General features: G+C 42.7%; 1 protein-coding gene across 7 annotated transcripts in view; it reads right to left on the minus strand.

The window, feature by feature from the left end:
• Positions 1-22,391, minus strand: part of baiap2l1a (BAR/IMD domain containing adaptor protein 2 like 1a) — a 41,777-nt gene extending 19,386 nt beyond the window's left edge. For 4 of the 7 annotated variants that reach the window (XM_021576157.3, XM_021576154.3, XM_021576156.3 and 1 more), the window contains exons 1-3: positions 21,964-22,391; positions 20,708-20,783; positions 20,230-20,316 (exon numbers count right to left, since the gene is read on the minus strand). In XM_021576157.3, coding sequence (XP_021431832.3) covers positions 20,230-20,316; positions 20,708-20,783; positions 21,964-22,026 — 226 coding nt within the window. In that variant the 5' untranslated portion in view covers positions 22,027-22,391. The remainder of the gene's footprint in view (positions 1-20,229; positions 20,317-20,707; positions 20,784-21,963) is intronic. The other 3 variants (XM_090212136.1, XM_090212137.1, XM_090212135.1) reach the window with 1 other exon arrangement.
• Between the last annotated feature and the right edge of the window lie 3,829 nt (positions 22,392-26,220).

Below are 26,220 nucleotides of genomic sequence, written 5' to 3' on the forward strand. Positions count from 1 at the left end.
CTGACCCCTCCTGTCTCAACCTCCAGTATTTATGCTGCAGTAGTTTATGTGTCGGGGGGCTAGGGTCAGTCTGTTATATCTGGAGGATTTCTCCTGTCTTATCCGGTGTCCTGTGTAAATGTAAGTATGCTCTCTCTAATTCTTTCTTTATTTCTCTCTCTCGGAGGACCTGAGCCCTAGGACCATGCCTCAGGACTACCTGGCCTGATGACTCCTTGCTCTCCCCAGTCCACCTGGCCGTGCTGCTGCTCCAGTTTCAACTGTTCTGCCTGCGGCTATGGAACCCTAACCTGTTCAATGAACGTGCTACCTGTCCCAGACCTGCTGTTTTCAACTCTCTAGAGACAGCAGGAGCGGTAGATATACTCGCAATGATCGGCTATGAAAAGCCAACTGACATTTACTCCTGAGGTGCTGACTTACTGCACCCTCGACAACTACTGTGATTATTATTATTTGACCATGCTGGTCATTTATGAACATTTGAACATCTTGGCCATGTTCTGTTATAATCTCCACCCGGCACAGCCAGAAGAGGACTGGCCACCCCTCATAGCCTGGTTCCTCTCTAGGTTTCTGGCCTTTTTGGCCTTTCTAGGGAGTTTTTCCTAGCCACCGTGCTTCTACACCTGCATTGCTTGTGTAACGGATGTGAAACGGCTAGCTTAGTTAGCGGTGGTGCGCGCTAAATAGCGTTTCAATCGGTGACGTCACTTGCTCTGAGACCTTGAAGTAGTAGTTCCCCTTGCTCTGCAAGGGCCGTGGCTTTTGTGGAGCGATGGGTAACGATGCTTCGTGGGTGACTGTTGTTGATGTGTGCAGAGGGTCCCTGGTTCGAGCCCGGGTATGGGCGAGGGGACGGTCTAAAGTAATACTGTTACATTGATGCTGTTGACCCGGATCACTGGTTGCTGCGGAAAAGGAGGAAGGTCAAAAGGGGGGTGAGTGTAACGGATGTGAAACGGCTAGCTTAGTTAGCAGTGCGCGCTAAATAGCGTTTCAATCGGTGACGTCACTTGCTCTGAGACCTTGAAGTAGTAGTTCCCCTTGCTCTGCAAGGGCCACGGCTTTTGTGGAGCGATGGGTAACGATGCTTCGTGGGTGACTGTTGTTGATGTGTGCAGAGGGTCCCTGGTTCGCAATCCGGGTATGGGCGAGGGGACGGTCTAAAGTTATACTGTTACACTTGCTGTTTGTAGTTTTAGGCTGGGGTTCTGTACAGCACTTTGATATATCAGCTGATGTGAGAAGGGCTATATAAATAAATGTGATTTTGATTTGATTTATTGGAGAGATGAGGCACCGATCTTCCACAAGAAATTCCACAATTTGATGTTTTGTTGTAAAACGCTGTCTCAGGTGCTGCTCCAGAAACTCCCATAAGTGTTCAATTGGGTTGAGATCTGGTGACTGAGACCAGGGCCATGCACAGACCATTCAGCAGTGGTGTAAAGTACTTCAGTAAAAATACTTCAAAGTACTACTTAGGAAGTTTTTTGGGGTATCTGTACTTGACTTGACTATTTATATTTTCGACAACTTTCACTTTTAATATATATTTATTTTATTATTCATACTTTAACTTTTACTTTTGATAGGTAAGTATATTTTAGCAATTATATTTACTTTAGATTCTTAAGTATATTTAAAAGCAAATACTTTTAGACCTACTCAAGTAGTATTTCCCAGGGTGACTTTCACTTTTACTTGAGTCAATTTCTATTAAGGTATCTTTACTTTTACTCAAGTATGACAATTGGGTACTTCTCTTCACTGCCATTCAGGGGGCAGGTTCATGGGTCAGGTCCCCCACTTGAAAAACAAAATGACTTCCATAATTCACATCTCAAAATTCATAATATACCAAATGCCTGTAGCAAAAACAAATGTTGAGCATAGGCCTATTTATTTCTGCAACAACACAGTCACTCAACATCACAAATTGTAAGCAAGCTAGTTACAGTGCCTCCTAAACAGATGATCGACATCGGGGAAAGATGGTGAGCTATCAGCTAATCATTGACGTTGATGATTGATGTAGATCTGCAAGTTAGCTAGCTCAATTTTTTATTTTACTGATTGTGATTTATCTTCAATGCTTGTATCAAATAATAACTTCATAATATAATACTCATAATCTACTAACTCAAGCTAGAGGCTTGTGTGTATATTTATTATGGTGGTAAGCTCGAGTGTTGCTGCTAACTCTAGAAGAAACTGATGGAGTTGGATCAGAGGGTTGTTGATACTGCCGCTCCTCTCTATGTCTTTCTGCTTCTCTCTGCTGCATGTATCAGCCAACCAGACCAAATATTGATGATGATGTAGGTTAAATCAAGTGTTATAAAGTGAGAATCAAATGTTATGCTGTTGTGGCAGTAATGTTGATATTAAAACTAGGTAGCTAGCTACACACACTCAAATGGTGACCACATCCCTCAACCCATGCATGTATGGATACAGGGCCTGCGATCTCCATAAAGGGCAGACTGGGATAATAACACAACCAGGAGTGTGCGAGCTCCGTACAGGGCAGACCAACAGGCGCAACCAACGGACAGGGACGGAGTTTACATACACCTTAGCCAAATACATTTAAACTCAGTTTTTCACAATTCCTGACATTTAATCCTAGTGAAAATTCCCTGTCTTATGTCAGTTAGGATCACCACTTTATTTTAAGAATGTGAAATGTCAGAATAATAGTAGAGAGAATGATTTATTTCAGCTTTTATTTCTTTCACCGCATTCCCAGTGGGTCAGAAGTTTACATTCACTCAATTCGTATTTGGTAGCATTGCCTTTCAATTGTTGAACCTAGGTCAAACGTTAAGGATAGCCTTCCACAAGCTTCCCACAATAAGTTGGGTGAATTTTGGCCCATTCCTCCTGACAGAGCTGGTGTAACTGAGTCAGGTTTGTAGGCCTCCTTGCTCGCACACGCTTTTTCAGTTCTGCCCACAAATTCTCTATAGGATTGAGGTCAGAGCTTTGTGATGGCCACTCCAATACCTTGACTTTGATGTCCTTAAGCCATTTTTCCACAACTCGTGACCAAGCTTTGACTTCCTGACTGATGTCTTGAGATGTTGCTTCAATATATCCACATCATTTCCCGTCCTCATGATGCCATCTATTTTGTGAAGTGCACCAGTCCATCCTGCAGCAACGCACCCCCACAACATGATGCTGCCACCCCTGTGCTTCACGGTTGGGATGGTGTTCTTCGGCTTGCAAGCCTCCTCCTTTTTCCTCCAAACATAACAATGGTCATTATGGCCAAACAGTTCTATTTTTGTTTCATCAGACCAGAGGACATTTCTCCAAAAAGTAGGATCTTTGTCCCCATGTGCAGTTGCAAACTGTAGTCTGGCTTTTTAATGGTGGTTTTGGAGCAGTGGCTTCTTCCTTGCTGAGCGGTCTTTCAGGTTATGTCGATATAGGACTCGTTTTACTGTAGATATAGATACTTTTGTACCTGTTTCCTCCAGCATCTTCACACGGTCGTTTGCTGTTGTTCTGGGATTTATTTGCACTTTTCGAACCAAAGTACGCTCATCTCCTTCCTGAGCGGTATGACGGCTGTGTGGTCCCATGGTGTTTATACTTGCGTACTATTGTTTGTACAGATGAACGTGGTACCTTCAGGCGTTTGGAAATTGCTCCCAAGGATGAACCAGACTTGTGGAGGTCTACAATATTTTTGGTGATGTCTTGGCTGATTTCTTTTGATTTTCCCATGGTGTCAAGCAAAGAGGTACTGAGTTTGAAGGTAGGCCTTGAAATACTTCCACAGGTACACCTCCAATTGACTCAAATGATGTCAATTAGCCTATCAGAAGCTTCTAAAGCCATGACATCATTTTCTGGAATTTACCAAGCTGTTTAAAGGCACAATCAACGTAGTGTATGTGAACTTCTGACCCACTGGAATTGTGATACAGTGAAATAATCTGTCTGTAAACAATTGTTGGAAAAATTACTTGTGTCATGCACAAAGTAGATGTCCAAACCGACTTTCCAAAAGTATAGTTTGATAACAAGAAATATGTGGAGTGGTTGAAAAAACAAGCTTTAATGACTCCAACCTGAGTGTATGTAAACTTCCGACTTCAACTGTATCTGCGGTATGCAGGTAAACGACATCTAGCCTGGTTTCCAGTCATAGAGAAACACATTCAATATTTCTGTGATACTGCCAGTCTATTTCTTCTTTCGTCAACATTATGTTATCTTATTTGGCAAGGCCAGGATATATCAGTGGTGAATCAATGCAGAAACTTTAAGACAACCAGGCTAAAGGAAACTATTGCGTTTGAATATGTGGAGGACATCTATAACCCTTTTTCCTCAAGTTGCTTGGCGGCAACAACGTCCCTGATAGCCTGGCCGGCATGGTACTGGCTGAGACTTCACGAGGAGAACAATGGGTTTTCACAAAGTTGTTGTATCTGCTCTTTCCCTATGCTTACACAAGCAATGTTGACTTTAGGGGTGAAGAACAAACCAAAACATCATGTGTATTTTATGTTTCATCAAGTCATGAGGAGTTTTTACATACTGCATGGATGAGATTTAATTTTGACACAGTAGTGTTTGAACAGTGGTAACTCAGTAGTTGCCATTGACCTGACACAGAGACAGAAAAATCCCCATTGAGAGAACCCACATTGAACACCATAGAGGAACAATAGCAGTCACTACAGTCAACAGAAGCAGACAATAACAGCGGGACAATTTACAGTACAGACACAGACACAACGGGGTGACATCTAGAGGTTATGTAGCCTAGCCATATTTTTTTGAATGAGTTATAATTGCATTCTATAACCACCTGCCACTAGAACCACCTAGCTACCACTAGAAGGTCTGCTTTTTACAAAATGTTATATTGTATAGTCTTAGTTTGTAATGATTTTAAATATTTTCTGCAAACACCTGCAACAAGTAAACCATCCACCCACTCCTATCACCTCAGTATTAATTCAGTTATAATCACAACTGCGCCTGTGGGACCATATAAACAGAATCAACCCAAACAAACTGAGCATACATACATTAGGTAAGCACGCACAAACACACACGCACGCAAAAACACACACACACGCACGCACGCACACACACACGCACGCACGCACGCACACACACACACACACACACACACACACACACACACACACACACACACACACACACACCTGGCGTGATCCCAGATCTGCTGAGACAGAGCTGTACCTCTCGGGCTGCCTGCAGCTACAACAACATTGCCCTCTGAAGGTCAACAGAACGTACTGGTAAATGCTGCCATTGTACGGCAGAAGGGAGAGAGCAATAGGAGGGAGGTGGGCTCTTGGCAGGCTGTTTATACTGCACCAACAACAGCCTGCTGCAGAGTGAGAGGGCTGGTGTGTAGTGAGAGGGCTTGTTTTCAAACAGGTTACAAAGTGAGAGGGCTGGTATTCGTATCGACACACACCTGCTAATTTCCTCTCTGACCTCTCTGAGAACCAACTAACGAGCCACATATTCTGTCCGTATGTATAGCAGAACATGAGAAACGGTGATACTGTAAATAATGCTGAAAAAAAACTAGATGACTTCACCAAACTGAAATTAACTTATGTTCACATGTTGATGGGTGGAGAGCAGCCGATCATTACATAACATCTGTGGTCAAGAGTACACACATCCTCTATTGGACTAAGAGGGACTAAATGTTGAAAAACCCTCCGTTTGAAATTAATGCAGTGGCTAAATCAGGCTATCCTGCTATCACGCATAATACATCTGGGTGAAGAGCATTGTGGACTATACCCTTTAGAAAGGTTAAGCATCCCATATGAATTGTCCTCTTGAGGTTGTGACTTGTTCTGACTGACTATCCCCTACTCATCTCTCTCTCTCTCTCTCTCCCTCTCTTTCCTTCCCCTTTCTCTCAGACCTCCCCTCTCTTATTCATCTCCCCCCTCTCTCTCTCCCTCTCTATCCTTCCCCTCTCTCTCCCTCTCTATCCTTCCCCTCTCTCTCAGACCTCCCCTCTCTTATTCCTCTCCCCCCTCTCTCTCTCCCTCTCTATCCTTCCCCTCTCTCTCAGACCTCCCCTCTCTTATTCCTCTCCCCTCTCGCTCTCTCCCTCTCTATCCTTCCCCTCTCTCTCTCCCTCTCTATCCTTCCCCTCTCTCTCAGACCTCCCCTCTCTTATTCCTCTCCCCCCTCTCTCTCTCCCTCTTGATCCCCCCCCCTCCATCCCTGTACTCCTCTCCATCGTATTCTGTGTTAACCAGGCATATGACTAGGTAATGACATTTGACCCTGTAATCCTCCACATGGCTCTGGTCTTAGTCTCAGCAATCTGTGTGCTACAATGTTTAAAAACTAGGGGGGGAAAGACATCTCTCTCTCTCTATCTCTTTCTTTCTAAAACATTACAAAGGCATATGTTCCTGCTGTCTCCAGATTGACCTACCCAGGAAAGGATACATAGTATTGTTCATAATACTGTATACATAGGCCTATGTGTACATCTCTAAACATTGCTACATCTACAATATAAGAATTCATAAAACCAGCCTTATGTTCAGCGGAATTACACCCACAATAATAAAAGGCTTCCCCGTTTGACTGTTTGTGTCTGTTTGTGGTGGATCCTTTCTGGAACCACCCACTAATGACAATGAGACTTTTACCCCAGACTTATCACAGTCAGTCTGTCTTTAGATAGTTAATGGTGGCACCACTGGTAGAGGTCTCATTGTGATACTGTCTGGTTTTTACAGTGACTTAGAACGACTTGATCATTATTATAGAAACATCCTAGGGTTGGGCAGTGTACTGTGTATACCATATCCTGGGAATTTGTCCAATACCGTCAATACCATTTTTTTATCAATTGGAATATTTGTATTTTTTAAATAATGCAGTCAACTTGTGCACTAGGTAATAGATACGTTTCTCAAGACAGCCTATTTGAGCCAGTCACGTGTGTTTGTTTACAAAGAAGCACAATGAGCAAAACGGGAGTTTCATGAGGTGAGTCACTCCTGCTGCAGCGCAACTTAAGGGAGGTGATCGAGTTACGTGTCACGTTCTGACCTTAGTTCCTTTGTTATGTCTTTGTTTTAGTTTGGTCAGGGCATGAGTTGGGGTGGGTAGTCTATGTTCTTTTTTCTATGTTGGGTTTATGTGTTTGGCCTGGTATGGTTCACAATCAGAGGCAGGTGTCGTTCGTTGTCTCTGATTGAGAATCATACTTAGGTAGCCTGAATTCCCCATTTTAGTTGTGGGTGATTGTTTTCTGTTTTGTGTCTGAACCAGACAGAACTGTTTCGGTGACATTTTTCGTTCTCTTGTTGTTTTTGTATTTAAGTGTTCTGTTCTATTAAGTATCATGAACACTTACCACGCTGCGTATTGGTCCGATCTCTCATACTCCTCGTCAGAGGAGGACGAATCCCGTTACATTACGCTTGTATGAAATTCACTACACTACCAATGTCTATCCGCTATATATCTTCTAATTATTAAATGAACTATCTAAGATGTGCCAAATATATTCTCTGCAGCAGGTTTTTGCTAACTTGCTGATGTTAGCTAAGCAGCTGACTTTAGCGTGCAAGATAAAGCTTCTTCGTAACAGCAGCAGAGACAATCCCTTCCTTTATTAAGATCTCTGCTGTCTAATATTTGTTTTGTGTGTGATGCAAACTGTGTTTTGGGATAGCTACTGGCGTAACTTTAAGCAGGGTTGTCTTAGTAGTTCATATTAGCATGCGCCCGTTAGCATTTACCTAGCATCCGCTATGGGAATTGCTTAACACTTGTTAGCATTTTGTATTTGTTAACTGATATTTTTGGGCCTTTTCGTGACGTTCAAATTTTTTGAGGCTGGTTATACAGTATATCCTGAGATGGAACCGTCATGGAATGAAGGTATGGAAATCTGGATCCTGCCCAACCTTACACCCTGACACCTATGTGTTATAGCCTTTATGTTTAATGGTGGTGTTGATAGCACATAAAACTAAGCCTGTCACCTTTCACATTCTTATCAGGTGATGTGGTTTATGAACGGTGCAGGCCTCTGCCAAAAGAATACCTGACATTTTCTCATAAGTGTAATAAGGAAACATTGTGAGCAAATTCTTAATCTTATTCGATGACGAATCACAATACATTTCAACAGGTGATCTGTTCAGGTTATTCATATGTACCAGTTTTATTACTACAGTCCCTTCAGAAAGTATTCATAGCCCATGACTTATTCCACATTTTGTTGTGCTACAACCTGAACTCAGAATTGATTAAGTCTTTTTTTTCTTCTCACATCTACACACAATTCCCCATAATGACGAAGTGAAAACATGTTTTAGAAATGTTTGCAAACTTATTGAAAATGAAATACAGAAATATCTCATTTACGTAAGTTGTCCCACCGCTGAGTCAATACTTTGTAGAAGCACCTTTGGCATCGATTACAGCTGTGAGTCTTTCTGGGTAAGTCTCTAAGAGCTTTCCACACCTGGATTGTGCAACATTAGCCCATTAGTCAAAACTGTAACTCGGCCACTCAGGAATATTCACTGTCTTCTTGGTAAGCAACTCCAGTGTAGCTATGGCCTTGTGTTTTAGGTTATTGTCCTAATGAAAGGTAAATGTGTCACGTCTGCTCCCGCTCTTCCCCCTCTGGCGCTTGAGAGTGCCAGGCTGCCCTGCATCACGCACTCCTATGATCCATTACGCACACCTGCCTTCCCTCGTCATGCGCATCAGGGATATTGGACTCACCTGGACTTTTTTGTCTTTGTTTTCTTGTATGCTTATTAAATGTTTGACTCCCCGTACCTGCTTCGTCTCTCCAGTGTCATTCCATGTGACAAAATTAATCTCCCAGTGTGTGACGGAAAGCAGACTGAAGCAGGTTTTCTTCTAGGATTTTGCCTGTGCTTAGCTCTATTCGGTTTCTTTTTTATCCTGAAAAACTCCCGAATCCTTAACGATTACAAGCATACCCATAACATGATGCAGCCACACCTATGCTTGAAAATATGGGGAGTGGTACTCAGTAATGTGTTGTATTGGATTTGTCCCAAACATAACACTTTGTGTTCAGCACAAAAAGTTAATTGCTTTGCCACATTTGTTTTGTATTGCTTTACTGCCTTGTTGCAAACAAGAGGCATGTTTTGGAATATTTTTATTCTGTAAAGGCTTCTTTCTTTTCACTCATCTAAATTGGAATGAATAACTTCACCATGCTCAAAGGGACATTTTCAAAAACATAATTCCACTTATTATGGAGTATTGTGTGTAGGCCAGTGACAAGAAATCTCAATGTAATCAACTTTAAATGTAGGCTGTAACACAACATAATGTGGTCACGGTGTGAGACAACTGTATACTACTATACTATTAGTTAGTATTGGAGTGAACTAAAACAGTTGTATCTATGGCTGATTGAGCTAGGTGTGGTTACCTCATACACAGTGCCCAAAACAGTGACATTTGAACTTTGAGATCGTAACTCTCCACTTTGAGATAGTCCTCACTCTCATAAAACAATAATGATAACTCTTACAGGGTGCATTATAGAACATGTCACAGCATGAGTCTGATGCCATATGAACAACACCTATTTGAGTCACGGCCAATGATATTGCAATCTTGAAGCCACACATTCCAATGGCAGGAAGGGAGAGTTAGTGTTTTGATGTTGCCATGGTTGGAAGTCTTCGTTCTCTGATATTACTTGGATATGAATCAGACATCGGTGGCACTCAGGTCAGGACATTAGCGCTAACATGCAAACCCACCCACCCACCCACACACACACACACACACACACACACACACACACACACACACACACACACACACACACACACACACACACACACACACACACACACACACACACACACACACACACACACACACACACACACACACACACACACACTCCCTATGGTACTGATGCTACTGAACCTTGACTGAACTAATGGAAGGCGAAATGCTGACCAGAATCCTCCAGGCAACCCATCCATGGAGGACATGAGTTTAGAGATCCAGTTTCTTTAGAAACTGGATTTAGAAGTAGATAAAAAAAAAAAATTGCAAGGACATAGGAGGAGATTAAGAAACACCAAATTCCACAATTTGGCACTTGTTAAGTGATGTGTCACAAGATAGGTGGGAGAGTAATTTCCCAGGAGGATGTATCACATCATAATATCTCCTACATCAGATTTATGTGTGTTGTACACACAATGGCACCAAGCAATTCAACAACAGTAGTAAACTCACTTCAAATAGAAAGGCCACAAACACACCATCAGGAAAATGTGCTAAAATCAACATTTGGCTTCACTTTGCCCATGCATAAAATGTACAAATAAAAAACAGATTGTTCTTTGAAGATTAGGGTAATGGAGGGGGAAAAACACCCATATTATGAAAACTTTGGGTTTAACAGATGCTGGATAGAGCAAGGGTGTGTGGGGCAAGGGAGGATGTGTGGGGTCAGGGTGGCCATGGGATTGTTTGGAGAGCGAAAGGAGCGTGACAGAGTGGAGAGCCTAAGGCATCATGGGTGAATGAGCAGCCAGCCAATGGCTGGCCCTGGCTGCCTACCGTTCTCCCTATGAAGTGTTCACTTGCTCACTTGTCTTCATGAAGTGTGCAGTCCCTCTCATAGATTTAAATGCTTTGGATAGATTGGTGAAAGCATGGATTCCAAGGACGTTGGAAGTTGTTTGCGCACCTTTAAAGTTCAGATGGGCTACATAGAGTAGTAACTGTAATCTGGACATGGACTGTAAGCCTATAATCTCTAACATGTGGATAAATACAATATGAACTCCTGCACAATTAAGTATTTCATGCAGTAAAATTTTGTCTCAGGAACAGTATGATTTATCTATTTCAGCATCGCTTGAGAGAATGCGAATGCACAGTAAGGGAACGCAATCTTTTTCAGGGATTGACAGTTACATAAAAGCTGTATTTCAACAACATAAATTAATCCTAGACTAACTGAAATCTTATCAGAAACATGTTTGATCATTTTCACAGCTTTTAGTTTCCTTAAAACCAGTCAAACTGATGTCATTTGGACATTTTGCACAGGAGGAATCTTGCGTTTTCTCCAGGCCCCTAAACGTCCTCGCTCCGAAGGAAAAGCAGAATGAAAGAAAATTTTACTGATGTCAGATTATTGATGCATTCATTCCATCGATTTATGACATTATTCTGGTAAGCACCACTGGAGGACCTGAGCCCTAGGACCATACCTCAGGACTACCTGGCATGATGACTCCTTGCTGTCCCCAGTCCACCTGGCCGTGCTGCTGCTCCAGTTTCAACTGTTCTGCCTGCGGCTATGGAACCCTAACCTGTTCAATGAACGTGCTACCTGTCCCAGACCTGCTGTTTTCAACTCTCTAGAGACAGCAGGAGCGGTAGATATACTCGCAATGATCGGCTATGAAAAGCCAACTGACATTTACTCCTGAGGTGCTGACTTGCTGCACCCTCGACAACTACTGTGATTATTATTATTTGACCATGCTGGTCATTTATGAACATTTGAACATCTTGGCCATGTTCTGTTATAATCTCCACCCGGCACAGCCAGAAGAGGACTGGCCACCCCTCATAGCCTGGTTCCTCTCTAGGTTTCTTCCTAGGTTTTGGCCTTTCTAGGGAGTTTTTCCTAGCCACCATGCTTCCACACCTGCATTGCTTGCTGTCTGGGGTTTTAGGCTGGGTTTCTGTACAGCACTTTGAGATATCAGCTGATGTAAGAAGGGCTATATAAATACATTTGATTTGATTTGATTTAGATAGTGGGCGTGGTCAATTGCGCTCCTCTTGGCCGCAGAGACTAAATCTAGCCGTTTTAAAGCTAGTTCCCTAAAATTCTACATATTTTGTCATGGGCCTGAGTGAAACATTTTAGTTTGATTGCAAATGCCATCAATTTTCTCATGAGACTGAGAGGAAAATTGCAGTTTCAAAGCTAATTTCCTGCAATTCTACATATTTTGCCATGGGGCACAGAGAATCTTATGCTATTTGAGTGACTCAAATTTTTTTTTAAATCAATGGAGGCCAAATGCCATGACATTTAAAAAAAATGATTTTCCCTGACCGTCTAGCTTTTTATTTTGGTGATTCCTAGTTCTCAAAGATGATATTAATTTAAAATATATTGCTCCAATTTTTTGTATATACCTGTACTACATGACCATAAGTATGTGGACACCTGCTCGTAGAACATCTCATTCCAAAACCAGTATATATATATATATATATATATATATATATATATATATATATATATATATATATATTAGAGGAATTTTCTTTATTTGTACTATTTTCATTTTTTTTTTTATTAATAGTGAAGTGCAAAACTATGAAATAACACATACAGAATCATGTAGTAACCAATAGAGTGTTAAACAAATCAAAATACATTTTAGATTTTAGATTCTTGAGAAAAATGTTATTTTCTCATTTTATTCAACTGTTACAGTACTATGCACCTGAAAAAAAGATAGCTCAGATGTGCGAGTGAATTTTGAATGTTATATTTTAGATTCACTTGTTGGCTGCTTTTCCTTCACTCTGCGGTCCAACTCATCACAAACAATCTCAATTGGGTTGAGGCTGGGTGATTGTGGAGGCCAGATCATCTGATGCAGCACTCCATCACTCTCCTTCTTGGTCAAATACCCCTTACACAGCCTGGAGGTGTGTTGGGTCATTGTACTGTTGAACAACAACTGATAGTCCCACTAAGCGCAAACCAGATGGGATGGCGTATTGTTGCAGAATGCTGTGGTAGACATGCTGGTAGGGTCTGCCTTGAATTCTACATAAATCACTGACAGTGTCACCAGCAAAGCAACCTCACACCTCCTCCTCCTCCATGCTTCATGTTGAGAACAACACATGCGGGGATCATCTGTTCACCTACTCCGTGTCTCACAAAAATACGGCAATTGGAACCAAAAATCTCAAATGTGGACTCATCAGAACAAAAAAATTATTTCCACCGGTCGAATGTCCATTGCTCGTGTTTCTTGGCCCAAGCCTTCTTATTGGTGTCCTTTAGTAGTGGTTTCTTTGCAGCAATTAGAACATGAAGGTGGAGACTCATGGAGTCTCCTCTGAACAGTTGATGTTGAGGTGTGTCTGTTACTCTGTGTTTCATCATAGTGCTTGTTGGTTTTTGCAACTGCACTCAAAGAAACTTTCTCAGTTCTTGACATTTTCCGTATTGACTGACCTTCATGTCTTAAAGTGATGATGGACTGTCATTTCTCTTTGCTTATTTGAGCTGTTCTTGACATAATATGGACTTGGTCTTTTACCAAATAGGGTTATCTTCTGTATACCACCCCTATCATGTCACAACTGAACTCATTAAGAAGGAAAGAAATTCCACAAATTAACTTTTAACAAGGTACACCCGTTAATTGAAATGTATTCCATGTGACTACCTCATGAAGCTGGTTGAGAGAATGCCAAGCATGTGCAAAGCTGTCATCAATTTGTTTAACACTTTTTTTTGTTATACATGATTCCATTAGTTTTATTTGATCGTTTTGATTTCATCGATATTACTCTACAATGTAGAAAATAGTAAAAATAAAGAAAAACCCTGGAATGTGTAGCTGTGTCTAGACTTTTGACTGGTACTGTATATATACAGTGCATTTGGAAAGTATTCAGACCCCTTGACCTTTTCCACATTTTGTTACGTTACAGCCTTATTCTAAAATGTATTTAAAAAAAATCTACACAAAATACCCCTTATGACAAACCTAAAACAGGGTTTTAGAAATGTTTGTAAATATAAATATAAATAAATATATACATTTATTTAAGAAATATGAAATACCTTATTTACATAATTATTCAGACCCTTTGCTATAAGACTCGAAATTGAGCTCAGGTGCATCCTGTTTCCATTGACCACCTTGAGATGTTTCTACAACTTGATTGGAGTCCACCTGTGGTAAATTCAATTGATTGGAAATGATTTGGAAAGGCATACACCTGTCTATATAAGCTCCCACAGTTGACAGGGTATGTCAGAGCAAAAACCAAGCCATGAAGTCGAAGGAATTGTCTGTAGAGCTCCAAGACAGGATTGTGTCGAGGCACAGATCTGGGGAAGGGTACTAAAACATTTATGTAGCATTGAAGGTCCCCAAGAACACAGTGGGCTCCATGATTCTCAAATGGAAGAAGTTTGTAACCACCAAACTCCCATCCCTCTGTGGAGATGGGAGAACCTTCCAGAAGGACAACCATCTCTACAGCACTCCACCAATTAGGCCTTTGTGGTAGAGTGGCCAGACGGAAGCCACTCCTTAGTAAAAGGCACATCACAGCTAGCTTGGAGTTTGCCAAAAAGCACCTAAAGGACTCTCAGGCCATGAGAGACAAGATTCCCTGGTCTGATGAAGCCAAGATTGAACACTTTGGCCAGAATGCCAAGTGTCACGTCTGGAGGAAACCTGGCACCATCCCTACAGTGAAGCATGGTGGTGGCAGCATCATGCTGTGGGGATGTTTTTCAGCGGCAGGGACTGGGAGACTAGTTTGGAACAAGGGAAAGATGAACGGAGCAAAGTACAGAGAGATCCTAGATGAAAACCTGCTCCAGAGCACTCACAACCTCATACTGGGGCGAAGGTTCACATTCCAACAGGACAACAACCCTAAGCACACAGCCAAGACAATGCAGGAGTGGCTTCGGGACAAGTCTCTGAATGTCCTTGAGTGGCCCAGCCAGAACCGGGACTTGAACCTGATTGAACATCTCTGGAGAGACCTGAAAATAGCTGTGCAGTGACACTCCCCATCCAACCTGACAGAGCTTGAGAGGATGTACAGTACAGAGAAGAATGGGAGAAACTCCCCACATGCAGCTTGATGAGGAAAAATAACTATTTATTCAATTTTAGAATAAGGCTGTAATGTAACAAAATGTGGAAAAAGTCTAGGGGTCTGAGCACTTTCTGAATGCACTGTACATGTGTGTGTGTGACGCAGCTAAACGCATATAGGGGAAACACTGCACTTTGAAAAGTAAACACATTATTTGATATTCTACAAGCACATGACTGATGGAGAACTGATATGAGATTGTTGTGATCATGCTAGTTCATTATTTCCCTCACCCCCCAAAAATGAATGTCCCTACACATACTATAAACCAGTTGGAGATATTTTATGATAGCAGAGATGTTAAAAACCTAGCCATAAAGTAGTATTACAGTATATGTAAAGTATGTACCTTGTGATGAGAGATATGTTTCTCACCACAATCAGGTCTTTCCATGACACTGAATGCCAGGAAGGAGTCTAGCAGTCTGGGCTCCCTCACGGATTCTTTCTGCCCCTGTTGTTTGCAGAGCCAGGTCATTTTACTGCTCTTTTCCCTTGAGCCACAATGGAGTAAATAGAACCACTCCATTAACTTGAGTTGGAATGGAGTCATGGACTGTACTTAGAATTCTATGAATACCTCCCATTGAGTTGAGGAAAGTTGGTGATAGACTACATAAAAAGATGTCAGATAGTCTGTTTAAAGTTATTTCATTTAGATTTCACAGATCTAAAACATCTGAAAGCCCAGCAGTTTTATTTGAAGTGAAAGCACTCAGGAATGTCTCTCAGAGGTTAACAGTCGATGCTGTCATTTTCAAAAAATGGTAAGTCATTAAGCGATTAACTGATTGTTCTCTAGGTTAACAACACCACTTACCTTTCACAATGTCACAGCACCAACCAGGAGGTCACACAGGCCTGTCATAAAGCAGAACGGAGCTTACATATTGTGTAGATATTGTCCCTTATTGGTTATCTATCATTATTAGGGCCTGAAGTATTTATTGACTACGAGGCCAAACAAGGGAAAACTCTAGTTGCAGCCTATAAGTAGGGCCAGAGTTCATCCCGGTCAGGTCATGTGGTCGGAAAAAACACAGGATCTTACACTTATCATTGTAAAAAGGCTATGGATCCAAAGATTGCTTTTCTTTTCATCCAAAAAGGATGTACAAACTAATCTGTATGACAAAATACAGACTCAGGGATTTGTTTTGAAACCTGAGAGGGTGAAAACATGTTTGAAACCTGAGATGAAAGCTGAGACCACATGAGATTACATGGGCTTCTGTGGGTAGTTAGTTAGAAGTGATGTGGATCATCTACTACTGTACTATTACTACAAGGTATTTAAAGCTGCAATATGTCACTTTTTGGACGACCAGACCAAATTCACATAGAAATGTGTTTTATACAGATCTGTCATTCTCATTGAAAGCAAGTCTAAGAAGTGGTAGATCTGTTTTATGTGCGCTACTTATGCTTCCTGTTCTTAAGTTTTGTTTTGCCATCTTTTACTTTTGATTTCGTACAGCAGCTTCAAACCAAAGACAGTACAGTATGAAGATTCTCCAATAGAAATCTCTGATCACACTTGTAGGCAATGTCATTTTGTCTCTCACGAGGTTGGAGTAATAACATGTTCAACAAACTATGTAAGACATTGGCTCAAATCTAGGTTGTGCCATTAGATTTTGACAAAATAAACAACTAAGGAAGAATTTTTCATTTCTTTCGCTGACTTCTCGAACCCCAAACCCGGCCTGGTCTGTTTGGTCTGTTTCGCAAGCATTTCCGGAAGTCTTGCAATGTTGCTTCTCTGGGTTTAGAAACTGTGTTCAAACAGCTAAATATACAATATATTTGGTTATGGAAAAGATATTTCACAGCGGTTTTGATTGTACAATGATTCGCAACACCATATTTGCTTGTTTTCCCACAAACTGGAATTAAGCATTATGTATTAGAATTGTTGAATAGTCATTCTACGTACAGTACCAGTCAACAGTTTGGACACACCTACTCATTCAAGGGTTTTTGGTGTGTCCAAACTCTTGACTGGTACTGTATATACGAAGTGCCAAATTCACTGACTGATGCAGATGCTGCTCTATTACACTACTCTATTTAGCTACTGAGTGAAATTCAATGTCATCCCCTAAAACCCTTACAAAGCATTTATAAGAGGGAAGGTTACTCATAGCAATATGTTAGTGGATTTTATCAATATGAGAGTCATTGTGAAGTCAATTCAGAGCCAGAGGTAACTTTTGCAGTCACACTGTGACATCTGGCTTGGTCTACTAGTATAACTTGAAGCATGAAAATGTTCCCAAAAATATATATATATATGTATATATATCTAACAAGGGGTCACACTCAAAATGTTAGAAAAATCCATCAACATCCTCATCTCTAGCTCTGGCCCCTCAACCTCTATCTTGACAACAATACAAGCTTCCCACTGGGCACAAACGTTTCTTTTTGATTTATATTTGGTTGAGTTGGATTTAGGTTCAAAGTTGGGTGACATTTTTTTCCCAAACCATTACATTACATTTTTTTGGGGTTGAAATGACATGAAACCAAGTTGATTCAACCAGTTTTTGCTCAGTGTGTTTACTCTGAACCCCTGAGAGGAGACGAGGAGAGAAGGGCAGCAGATGGAGGGATAGATAGATAGAAAAAGGGATATGATGGTGGGACTACAGTCCTCCTCTGTCAGTCTGTTTGTTCTGTGTATTTGCTGCCCTACTCTGTGTAACACGTGAGATAATTCACACCGTCTCGCTGACTGTGGCCAGTCTCGCTGTGGCCAGTCTGAGCAGAAGAGAAGGAACCATACAAATAGAGTAGGAACAGCTCCAGACATCGAATACAAAACGTTTCGGACGCTGGTGTTCCATTTTGGAATGTTAGATTAAGTTGGCCAGAAGCACAAACTGATCTGCTACCAGGCTATGAATGTTCAATATGAATATAGAATGTGCCTAGAATGTGCCTTCAGAAAGTATTCACACGAGAGGTCTTCTTGGGTCCAAAAAGTTAGACGGGTTCTGAAATGGACCCAGGGCTTTCCTCCCCAGACCCTACCGAATAAATATATGTTTTAACATGGAGACACGGTCCGAATGGACCCAAGGCTAATCAGATCAGGCCCCATATAGACAGTGTCGGGTCTCCATATAGACATGAGTGGCTCGAGGAGGAGGAAGAGTGAGACAGCAGCAACCAAGCCAACTCGCACTAGTTAGTATAACTTCTAGCTGCCAAATCTGGGTTATTTATCATCCAATCTGGGTCGTTGAAACATATCCTTGTCAATTCACTTTCAATTCCATCCTTTTAATTCCATCTTCCATTGATCTTTTCACTTGCTTGCAATGACACACACAGATCCAGAGGCTAGTGCAGTTTTGATGACTTGTGATTAGCCGACAAAAACAACAAGCTACAAGCCTATCATGAAAAGCCGCAGCAGTATAAATTAGACAATTTTCTCTCCCTTTCTACTGCAGAAGTCACATTCGGGTCCTTACTGGCAAATCAGTTCTAATTACACATACCCAAGACCTGTGACAATCAAATCAGATCCGACCCGGATCCAAGGGTCAACTACAGAATTTAGTTGTAATTCTGTTTTTAGCCTTTTTTTCTCTCTTTTTTTTAAAACTAATTCATTAAAAATGAAAAGCTGAAATGTCTTGAGTCAATAGGTAATCAACCCCTTTGTTATGGGAAGCCTAGTTCGCATAAGTTCAGGAGTAAGAATTTGCTTAACAAGTCACATAATAAGTTGCATGGACTCCGTGTGCAATAATAGTGTTTAACATTATTTTTGAATGACTACCTCATCTCTGTAACCCACACATACAATTATCTGTACAGTCCCTCAGAATTTCAAACACAGATTAAACCCCAAAGACCACGTAGGCTTTCCAAAGCTTCACAAAGAAGGGCACCTATTGGTAGATGAGTTTTTTTTTTAAAACAGACGCTGAATATCCCTTCGAAGTTATTGTTATTATTAAAGTTATTATTTACACTTTGGATGGTGTATCAAAACACCCAGTCACTACAAAGATACAGGCGTCCTTCCTAGCTCAGTTACAGGAGAGGAAGGAACTGCTCAGCTATTCCTTATATTAAGCAAACCAGACTGGACGATTTTCTTATTTTTTTATTTATGGATTGCCAGGGGCACACTCCAACACTCAGACATAATTTATAAACAAAGCATGTGTTTTTGTTTTTATTTATTTTTTACATTTTACCCCTTTTTCTCCCCAATTTCGTGGTATCCAATTGTTAGTAGCTACTATCTTGTCTCATCGCTACAACTCCCGTACGGGCTCGGGAGAGACGAAGGTTGAAAGTCATGCGTCCTCTGATACACGACGGAAGAAGCACTGCTTCTTAACACAGCGCGCATCCAACCCGGAAGCCAGCCGTACCAATGTGTCGGAGGAAACACCGTGCGCCTGACAACGTTGGTTAGCGCACACTGCGCCAGGCCCGACACAGGAGTCGCTGGTGCGCGATGAGACAAGTATATCCCTACCGGCCAAACCCTCCCTAACCCGGACGACGCTAGGCCAATTGTGCGTCGCCCCGCGGACCTCCCGGTCGCGGCCAGTTACGACACAGCCTGGGCACGAGTCTCTGGTGGCACAGCTGGCGCTGCAGTACAGCGCCCTTAACCACTGCGCCACCCAGGAGGCCACAAAGCATGTGTTTTTAGTGAGTCCGACAGATCAGATGAAGTAGGGATGACCAGGGGTGTTCTCTTGATAAGTGTGTGAATTGGACCATTTTCCTGTCCTGCTAAGCATTTGAAATGTAACAAGTTCTTTTGGATGTCCGGGAAAATGTATGGAGTAAAAGGTATATCATTTTCATTAGGAAAGTAGTGGAGTAAAAGTAAAAGTTGTCAAACATATCAATTGTAAAGTAAAGTACAGATACCCCCCAAAAAAACAAATGAAGTTGTACTTAAAGCTATTTTTGCTTAATTACTTTACACCACTGATAAGAAGCTACTTAATGGATCATAAAAACATAGACCTGGGAGAATAGGTCACCTCAATAATGGGTGGTGAGTCACCACAGAGAGAAGGAATAACAACCTGTATATAGTACTAATGATAGTTTCATTACAGTGTGTGAGTGTGTGTATCTCTCTCTCTCTGTGTATCTCTCTCTCTGTGTGTGTGTGTGTGTGTATCTCTCTCTCTCTGTGTATCTCTCTCTCTCTCTCTGTGTGTGTGTGTGTGTGTGTGTGTGTGTGTGTGTGTGTGTGTGTGTGTGTGTGTGTGTGTGTGAACTTACCTAATTCTCTGGAGACAGGGGACACGGAAGCAGTCTCTCCTATCTTTGACACAGCGTCAAAGTACGCCTTCCCAGCAAGAGTCATCGCTGTGAGGAGACAAACAATATAATCATATGAATGGATCTCACCAACACCTACATGATACCCTATTCAGACCCTTGTGCTAGCCATGCCTGTGTCTGAAACCACAGTGTAAAAGTTAACTTGTTAGTGTATCATGTGAGACATCTAATTCACTTATGTCCAAATATTGGGATGATAAATCACATTTTGTTCATGCTGTATAACCCTTGTTTATAACAACATTTGTCATAAGATGCTTGACAGTAATCCGGCCTAGATCCCCAAAGAGCAAGCAGCAACATAGTGGCAAATGGCAAGGAAAAACTCCCTAGAAGGAAGAAACCTTGAGAGGAACCAGACTCAGACCCATCCTCCTCTGGTTGTACTGGGTAGAAAACATTAACATGTTCTTACCGGCTACAGATTTCTCATAGTTCTTCCCCAGATTGACCAGGTTCCTCAGACCTGGGTTGAACTGCTCCATCACATTCTGTAAGCGAGAGAGGGGGGACGGGGGGGTCAAAGAGAAAGAGAGAGAGAGGAGAGAGAATGAACTACAGCTGGGAGAACACAGACGATAAAAACAAACTACAGAACAATCAAAGACCTGTTTATTCTTGGCCAGGGACTGAGTGTGACTATTCTTGAAATTGTTTGTTTAAACAACACTATTTTTATACCAATGTCCAGTGGGAAAACTTACTTTTTATTAACAATGGCCAATTCTCTTGTGGATTATATACACAGAAACCAATAATAAGCCAATACATAAACCACATACATGATTGTCTTAATGTCATCATAAATAAAGGTTTCAATGTTTGTGTTAATTCTATAAATAACACCAAGCTGAAATAAAACGTGTTAATCATTAACATGATCCTTCACACTTTACAGCTATGTGCGACACAAAGTCCGACACAAAGTATTTGCAGCAGCAGGCTAGGGTGAACCAAACCCAATCCCCGTCCTATTCAAATGGCCCACAATAAAATGCTGTTCAGGACTGGAGTCCCTGTTTAAATTCCCCAGGCACACCCTCAATAGAACAATGAACTGCCAGGTATGTGTTAGGCCTGCTTGCACCCAGCCAGAGAGAGAGAGAGAGAAAGGGGGAAAAGAAAACAGAGAGAAACAGGTTTATCATCACTCTTCTCTTCAGCTGAAATTGTGGCAGGTCCTAAACTGTATGTATAATTTATTAAACTGACACTTTCGACTTCACTCACCTGCGGAGTATTGGACAGGTGGGGCATGAGATATTGCCTTATGTGCACCATATTGCCTTAGAATTAATGAACTAACAATACGAAACAGATGATTGGTCAAATTTGAAGTTGACAAATTACAAATCTATTGTTTTTTTTCTTTCAGTTGAGAGGCAATGGTACTTTGTAGGCTACTTCACTGCGTTTTGCGTTCAACAAATCATGGGCACAGTTTACACGTGCGCTAATGGTAAGCACTGTGCAAATGTATGGCCATATTATGGAATGGGTATATGTATCTCCTATAATAACTGTGAGCCCTAATCTGAAACTAATTGGAGCCTACTGCTATTGCCAAAGGCGACGATGGACAATGGCCAAATGGAAACCCTGTTATTATGTAGCCAAGGTCATGGTGGAGAAATGGGGAGCTATTATGACGAGGGAAAAAAGCCTGCTTACCTTGTATGTACTTTCGGTCAGTTTATTCACATCGTCATGATCCAGAGACATGTTGGCAGTCATTTCTCAGTCTCTGCAAGATGGAGAAAAAAAACTAAACCAAAGCCAATCACTCGAAGTCTATATAATTCCTTTCAAATCCAAGGGTGGGCTGTTTAGTTGTTCCAGGAGTAGTTTACAATTGAGAGCAGAAGCGCAACTGTGCACCAGAGGCCAAACAAACCGGCATCAACCGCTGCGCTGCCTGAACGGAGACTGTCAAACTTCACCGTGTGTGTGTCGGAGGGGCGAGAGACAGAAAAGGTAGGATCCGTGACGTCACTGCTTTAGTCAAGCACTTTCGGTGCTGTGCTTTCAGGTGGATCAACTCGGTATTGGCAACAGGGGTTGGGCGCTCAGTCACTCCCTATGGCTCACTCTCCCGGGGCGGTTCTGTTATCGCATTCGGAAGCATTTAAATGACAATAGGCTTACTTTAAAATCAGGGTGAACCATCCCGGGTTTAGCTGCTTTTGCAAAAGCAAATGGGGATCCAAATAAATAAACAAACAATATTTTAAAATCAATTAACTCCCCCATTTGGCCATCGGCATTGGTCTCATGTAAACATCCCTACAGAAAAAAAACACGATTTCACATCTGGAAAATCACATGATTTCAAGTAAAATTTCACATGTGAAATCATGTAAAAACTTGTTTTTGGAACACTTGACATGTGGTCACGTGAAATTCACGTGGTTCTTCCATAAGGGATCTTCTCAGCTTAATTATGCTGTGGTTCATTGCTGTTGTTATCAAATCAAAGTTTATTGGTTGTATACACAGATTTGCAGATGCAGCGAAATATTATTACAGCGCAGTAATAATACCTCGAAAACAATACAAAAGTAAAAGAAAGAAATGACAAAATATCAGAACAAGCCATGTCAGAGTCCGGAATATACAGTTGAAGTCGGAAGTTTACATACACCTTAGCCAAATACATTTAACTCGTTTTTTTCACAATTCCTGACATTTAATCCTAGTAAAAATTCCCTGTCTTATGTCAGTTAAGATCACCACTTTATTTTAGGAATGTGAAATGTTAGAATAATAGTAGAGAGAATGATTTATTTCAGCTTTTACTTATTTCATCACATTCCCAGTGAGTCAGAAGTTTACATACATACACTCAATTTGTCATGTACTGTCATGTTGTGTCTTGTCTCTGTCCTTTCCCTTCACCCTGTCTCCCTCTGCTGGTCGTTGTTAGGTTACCTTTTCTCCCCCTCTTTCCCCCAGCTGTGCCTTGTCTCCTCCTAACCACCTCGTCACCCCTTTTCCCACCTGTTCCCTTTTTCCCTCTGATTAGTCCCCTATATCTCTCTCTGTTTTTGTTCCTGTCCTTGTCGGATTCTTGTTTGTTGTGTTTCATGCCTGAACCAGACTGTCGTCATGTTTGCTGTAACCTTGTCTTGTCCTGTCGGAATCTGCCGGTCCGTCTGAGCCTACCTATGTTTGGTAATTAAAGAAGCTCTGTTTAAGTTAATTCGCTTTTGGGTCCTCATTCACGCACCGTAACAGAAGAATCCGACCAAGAATGGACCCAGCGACTTCGGATCCTCTCCACTCAGCCGTCGGGATCCAGGGAGCGATGCTAGGCAGACACGAGCAGGAAGTGTCTGCTGCTCGACATGCCGTTGAGACCCTGGCCACCCAAGTCTCCAACCTCACAGAACAGGTTCACCATCTCCGCCTCGATCCACCGGCCACTTCCAGGGCTTTCGAATCTCCGGAGCCCAGAATCAATAACCCGCCGTGTTACTCTGGGGAGCCCACTGAATGCCGCTCGTTCCTCACCCAGTGTGATATTGTGTTTTCTCTCCAGCCCAACACTTACTCCAGGAGCACTGCTCGTGTCGCCTACGTCATATCTCTCCTTATTGGACGTGCTCGTGAGTGGGGCACGGCAATCTGGGAGGCAAGGGCTGAGTGTACTAACCAGTATCAGGACTTTAAGGAGGAGATGATACGGGTTTTTGATTGATCTGTTTTTGGGGAGGAGGCTTCCAGGGCCCTGTCTTCCCTATGTCAAGGCAATCGATCCATAACAGACTACTCTATTGAGTTTCGCACTCTTGCTGTCTCCAGTGGCTGGAACGAGCCGGCCTTGCTCGCTCGTCTTCTGGAGGGTCTCCGCGCAGAGGTAAAGGATGAGATTCTCTCCCGGGAGGTTCCTTCCAGCGTGGATTCCTTGATTGAACTCGCTATTTGCATTGAGCGACGGGTTGATCTTCGTCACCGAGCTCGTGGAAAGGAGCTCGCGCTCTCCGTCGCCCCCCTCTCCGCATCACTACCATCTTCCTCTGCCGGCTCGGGTGCTGAGCCCATGCAGCTGGGAGGTATCCGCATCTCGACTAAGGAGAGGGAACGGAGAATCACCAACCGCCTCTGTCTCTATTGCGGTTCCGCTGGTCATTTTGTCACTTCATGTCCAGTAAAAGGCCAGAGCTCGTCAGTAAGCGGAGGGCTACTGGTGAGCGCTACTACTCCTGTCTCTCCTTCAAGATCCTGCACTACCTTGTCGGTCCATCTACGCTGGACCGGTTCGTCAGCTTCCTGCAGTGCCTTAATAGACTCTGGGGCGGAGGGCTGTTTTATGGACGAGACCTGGGCTCGGGAACATGACATTCCTCTCAGACAGTTAAAGGAGCCCACGGCCTTGTTCGCCCTGGATGGTAGTCCTCTCCCCAGGATTCAGCGTGAGACGCTACCTTTAACCCTCACTGTTTCTGGTAATCATAGTGAAACCATTTCTTTTTTAATTTTTCGTTCACCTTTTACACCTGTTGTTTTGGGCCATCCCTGGCTAGTTTGTCATAATCCTTCCATTAATTGGTCTAGTAATTCTATCCTCTCCTGGAACGTCTCTTGTCATGTGAAATGTTTAATGTCTGCTATCCCTCCTGTTTCCTCTGTCTCTTCTTCACAGGAGGAGCCTGGTGATTTGACAGGGGTGCCGGAGGAATATCACGATCTGCGCACGGTGTTCAGTCGGTCCAGGGCCACCTCTCTTCCTCCACACCGGTCGTATGATTGTAGTATTGATCTCCTTCCGGGAACCACCCCCCCCCGGGGTAGACTATACTCTCTGTCGGCTCCCGAACGTAAGGCTCTCGAAGATTATTTGTCTGTAGCTCTTGACGCCGGTACCATAGTCCCCTCCTCCTCTCCCGCCGGAGCGGGGTTTTTTTTTGTCAAGAAGAAGGACGGGTCTCTGCGCCCCTGCATAGATTATCGAGGGCTGAATGACATAACAGTGAAGAATCGTTATCCGCTTCCTCTTATGTCTTCAGCCTTCGAGATCCTGCAGGGAGCCAGGTTTTTTACTAAGTTGGACCTTCGTAACGCTTACCATCTCGTGCGCATCAGGGAGGGGGACGAGTGGAAGACGGCGTTTAACACTCCGTTAGGGCACTTTGAATACCGGGTTCTTCCTTTCGGCCTCGCTAACGCTCCAGCTGTCTTTCAGGCATTAGTCAATGATGTCCTGAGAGACATGCTGAACATCTTTGTTTTCGTTTACCTTGACGATATCCTGATTTTTTCACCGTCACTCCAGATTCATGTTCAGCACGTTCGACGTGTCCTCCAGCGCCTTTTAGAGAATTGTCTTTTTGTGAAGGCTGAGAAGTGCACTTTTCATGCCTCCTCCGTCACATTTCTCGGTTCTGTTATTTCCGCTGAAGGCATTAAGATGGATCCCGCTAAGGTCCAAGCTGTCATTGATTGGCCCGTCCCTAAGTCACGCGTCGAGCTGCAGCGCTTTCTCGGCTTCGCGAACTTCTATCGTCGTTTCATCCGTAATTTCGGTCAGGTGGCAGCTCCTCTCACAGCCCTTACTTCTGTCAAGACGTGCTTTAAGTGGTCCGTTTCCGCCCAGGGAGCTTTTGATCTCCTCAAGAATCGTTTTACATCCGCTCCTATCCTTGTTACACCTGACGTCTCTAGACAGTTCGTTGTCGAGGTTGACGCGTCAGAGGTGGGCGTGGGAGCCATTCTTTCTCAGCGCTCCCACTCTGACGACAAGGTCCACCCATGCGCGTATTTTTCTCACCGCCTGTCGCCGTCGGAACGTAACTATGATGTGGGTAACCGCGAACTGCTCGCCATCCGGTTAGCCCTAGGCGAATGGCGACAGTGGTTGGAGGGGGCGACCGTTCCTTTTGTCGTTTGGACTGACCATAGGAACCTTGAGTACATCCGTTCTGCCAAACG

Source organism: Oncorhynchus mykiss, chromosome 20, assembly GCF_057628025.1.
Source record: "Oncorhynchus mykiss isolate SJ-2025 chromosome 20, ASM5762802v1, whole genome shotgun sequence".
NCBI lineage: Eukaryota > Metazoa > Chordata > Actinopteri > Salmoniformes > Salmonidae > Oncorhynchus > Oncorhynchus mykiss.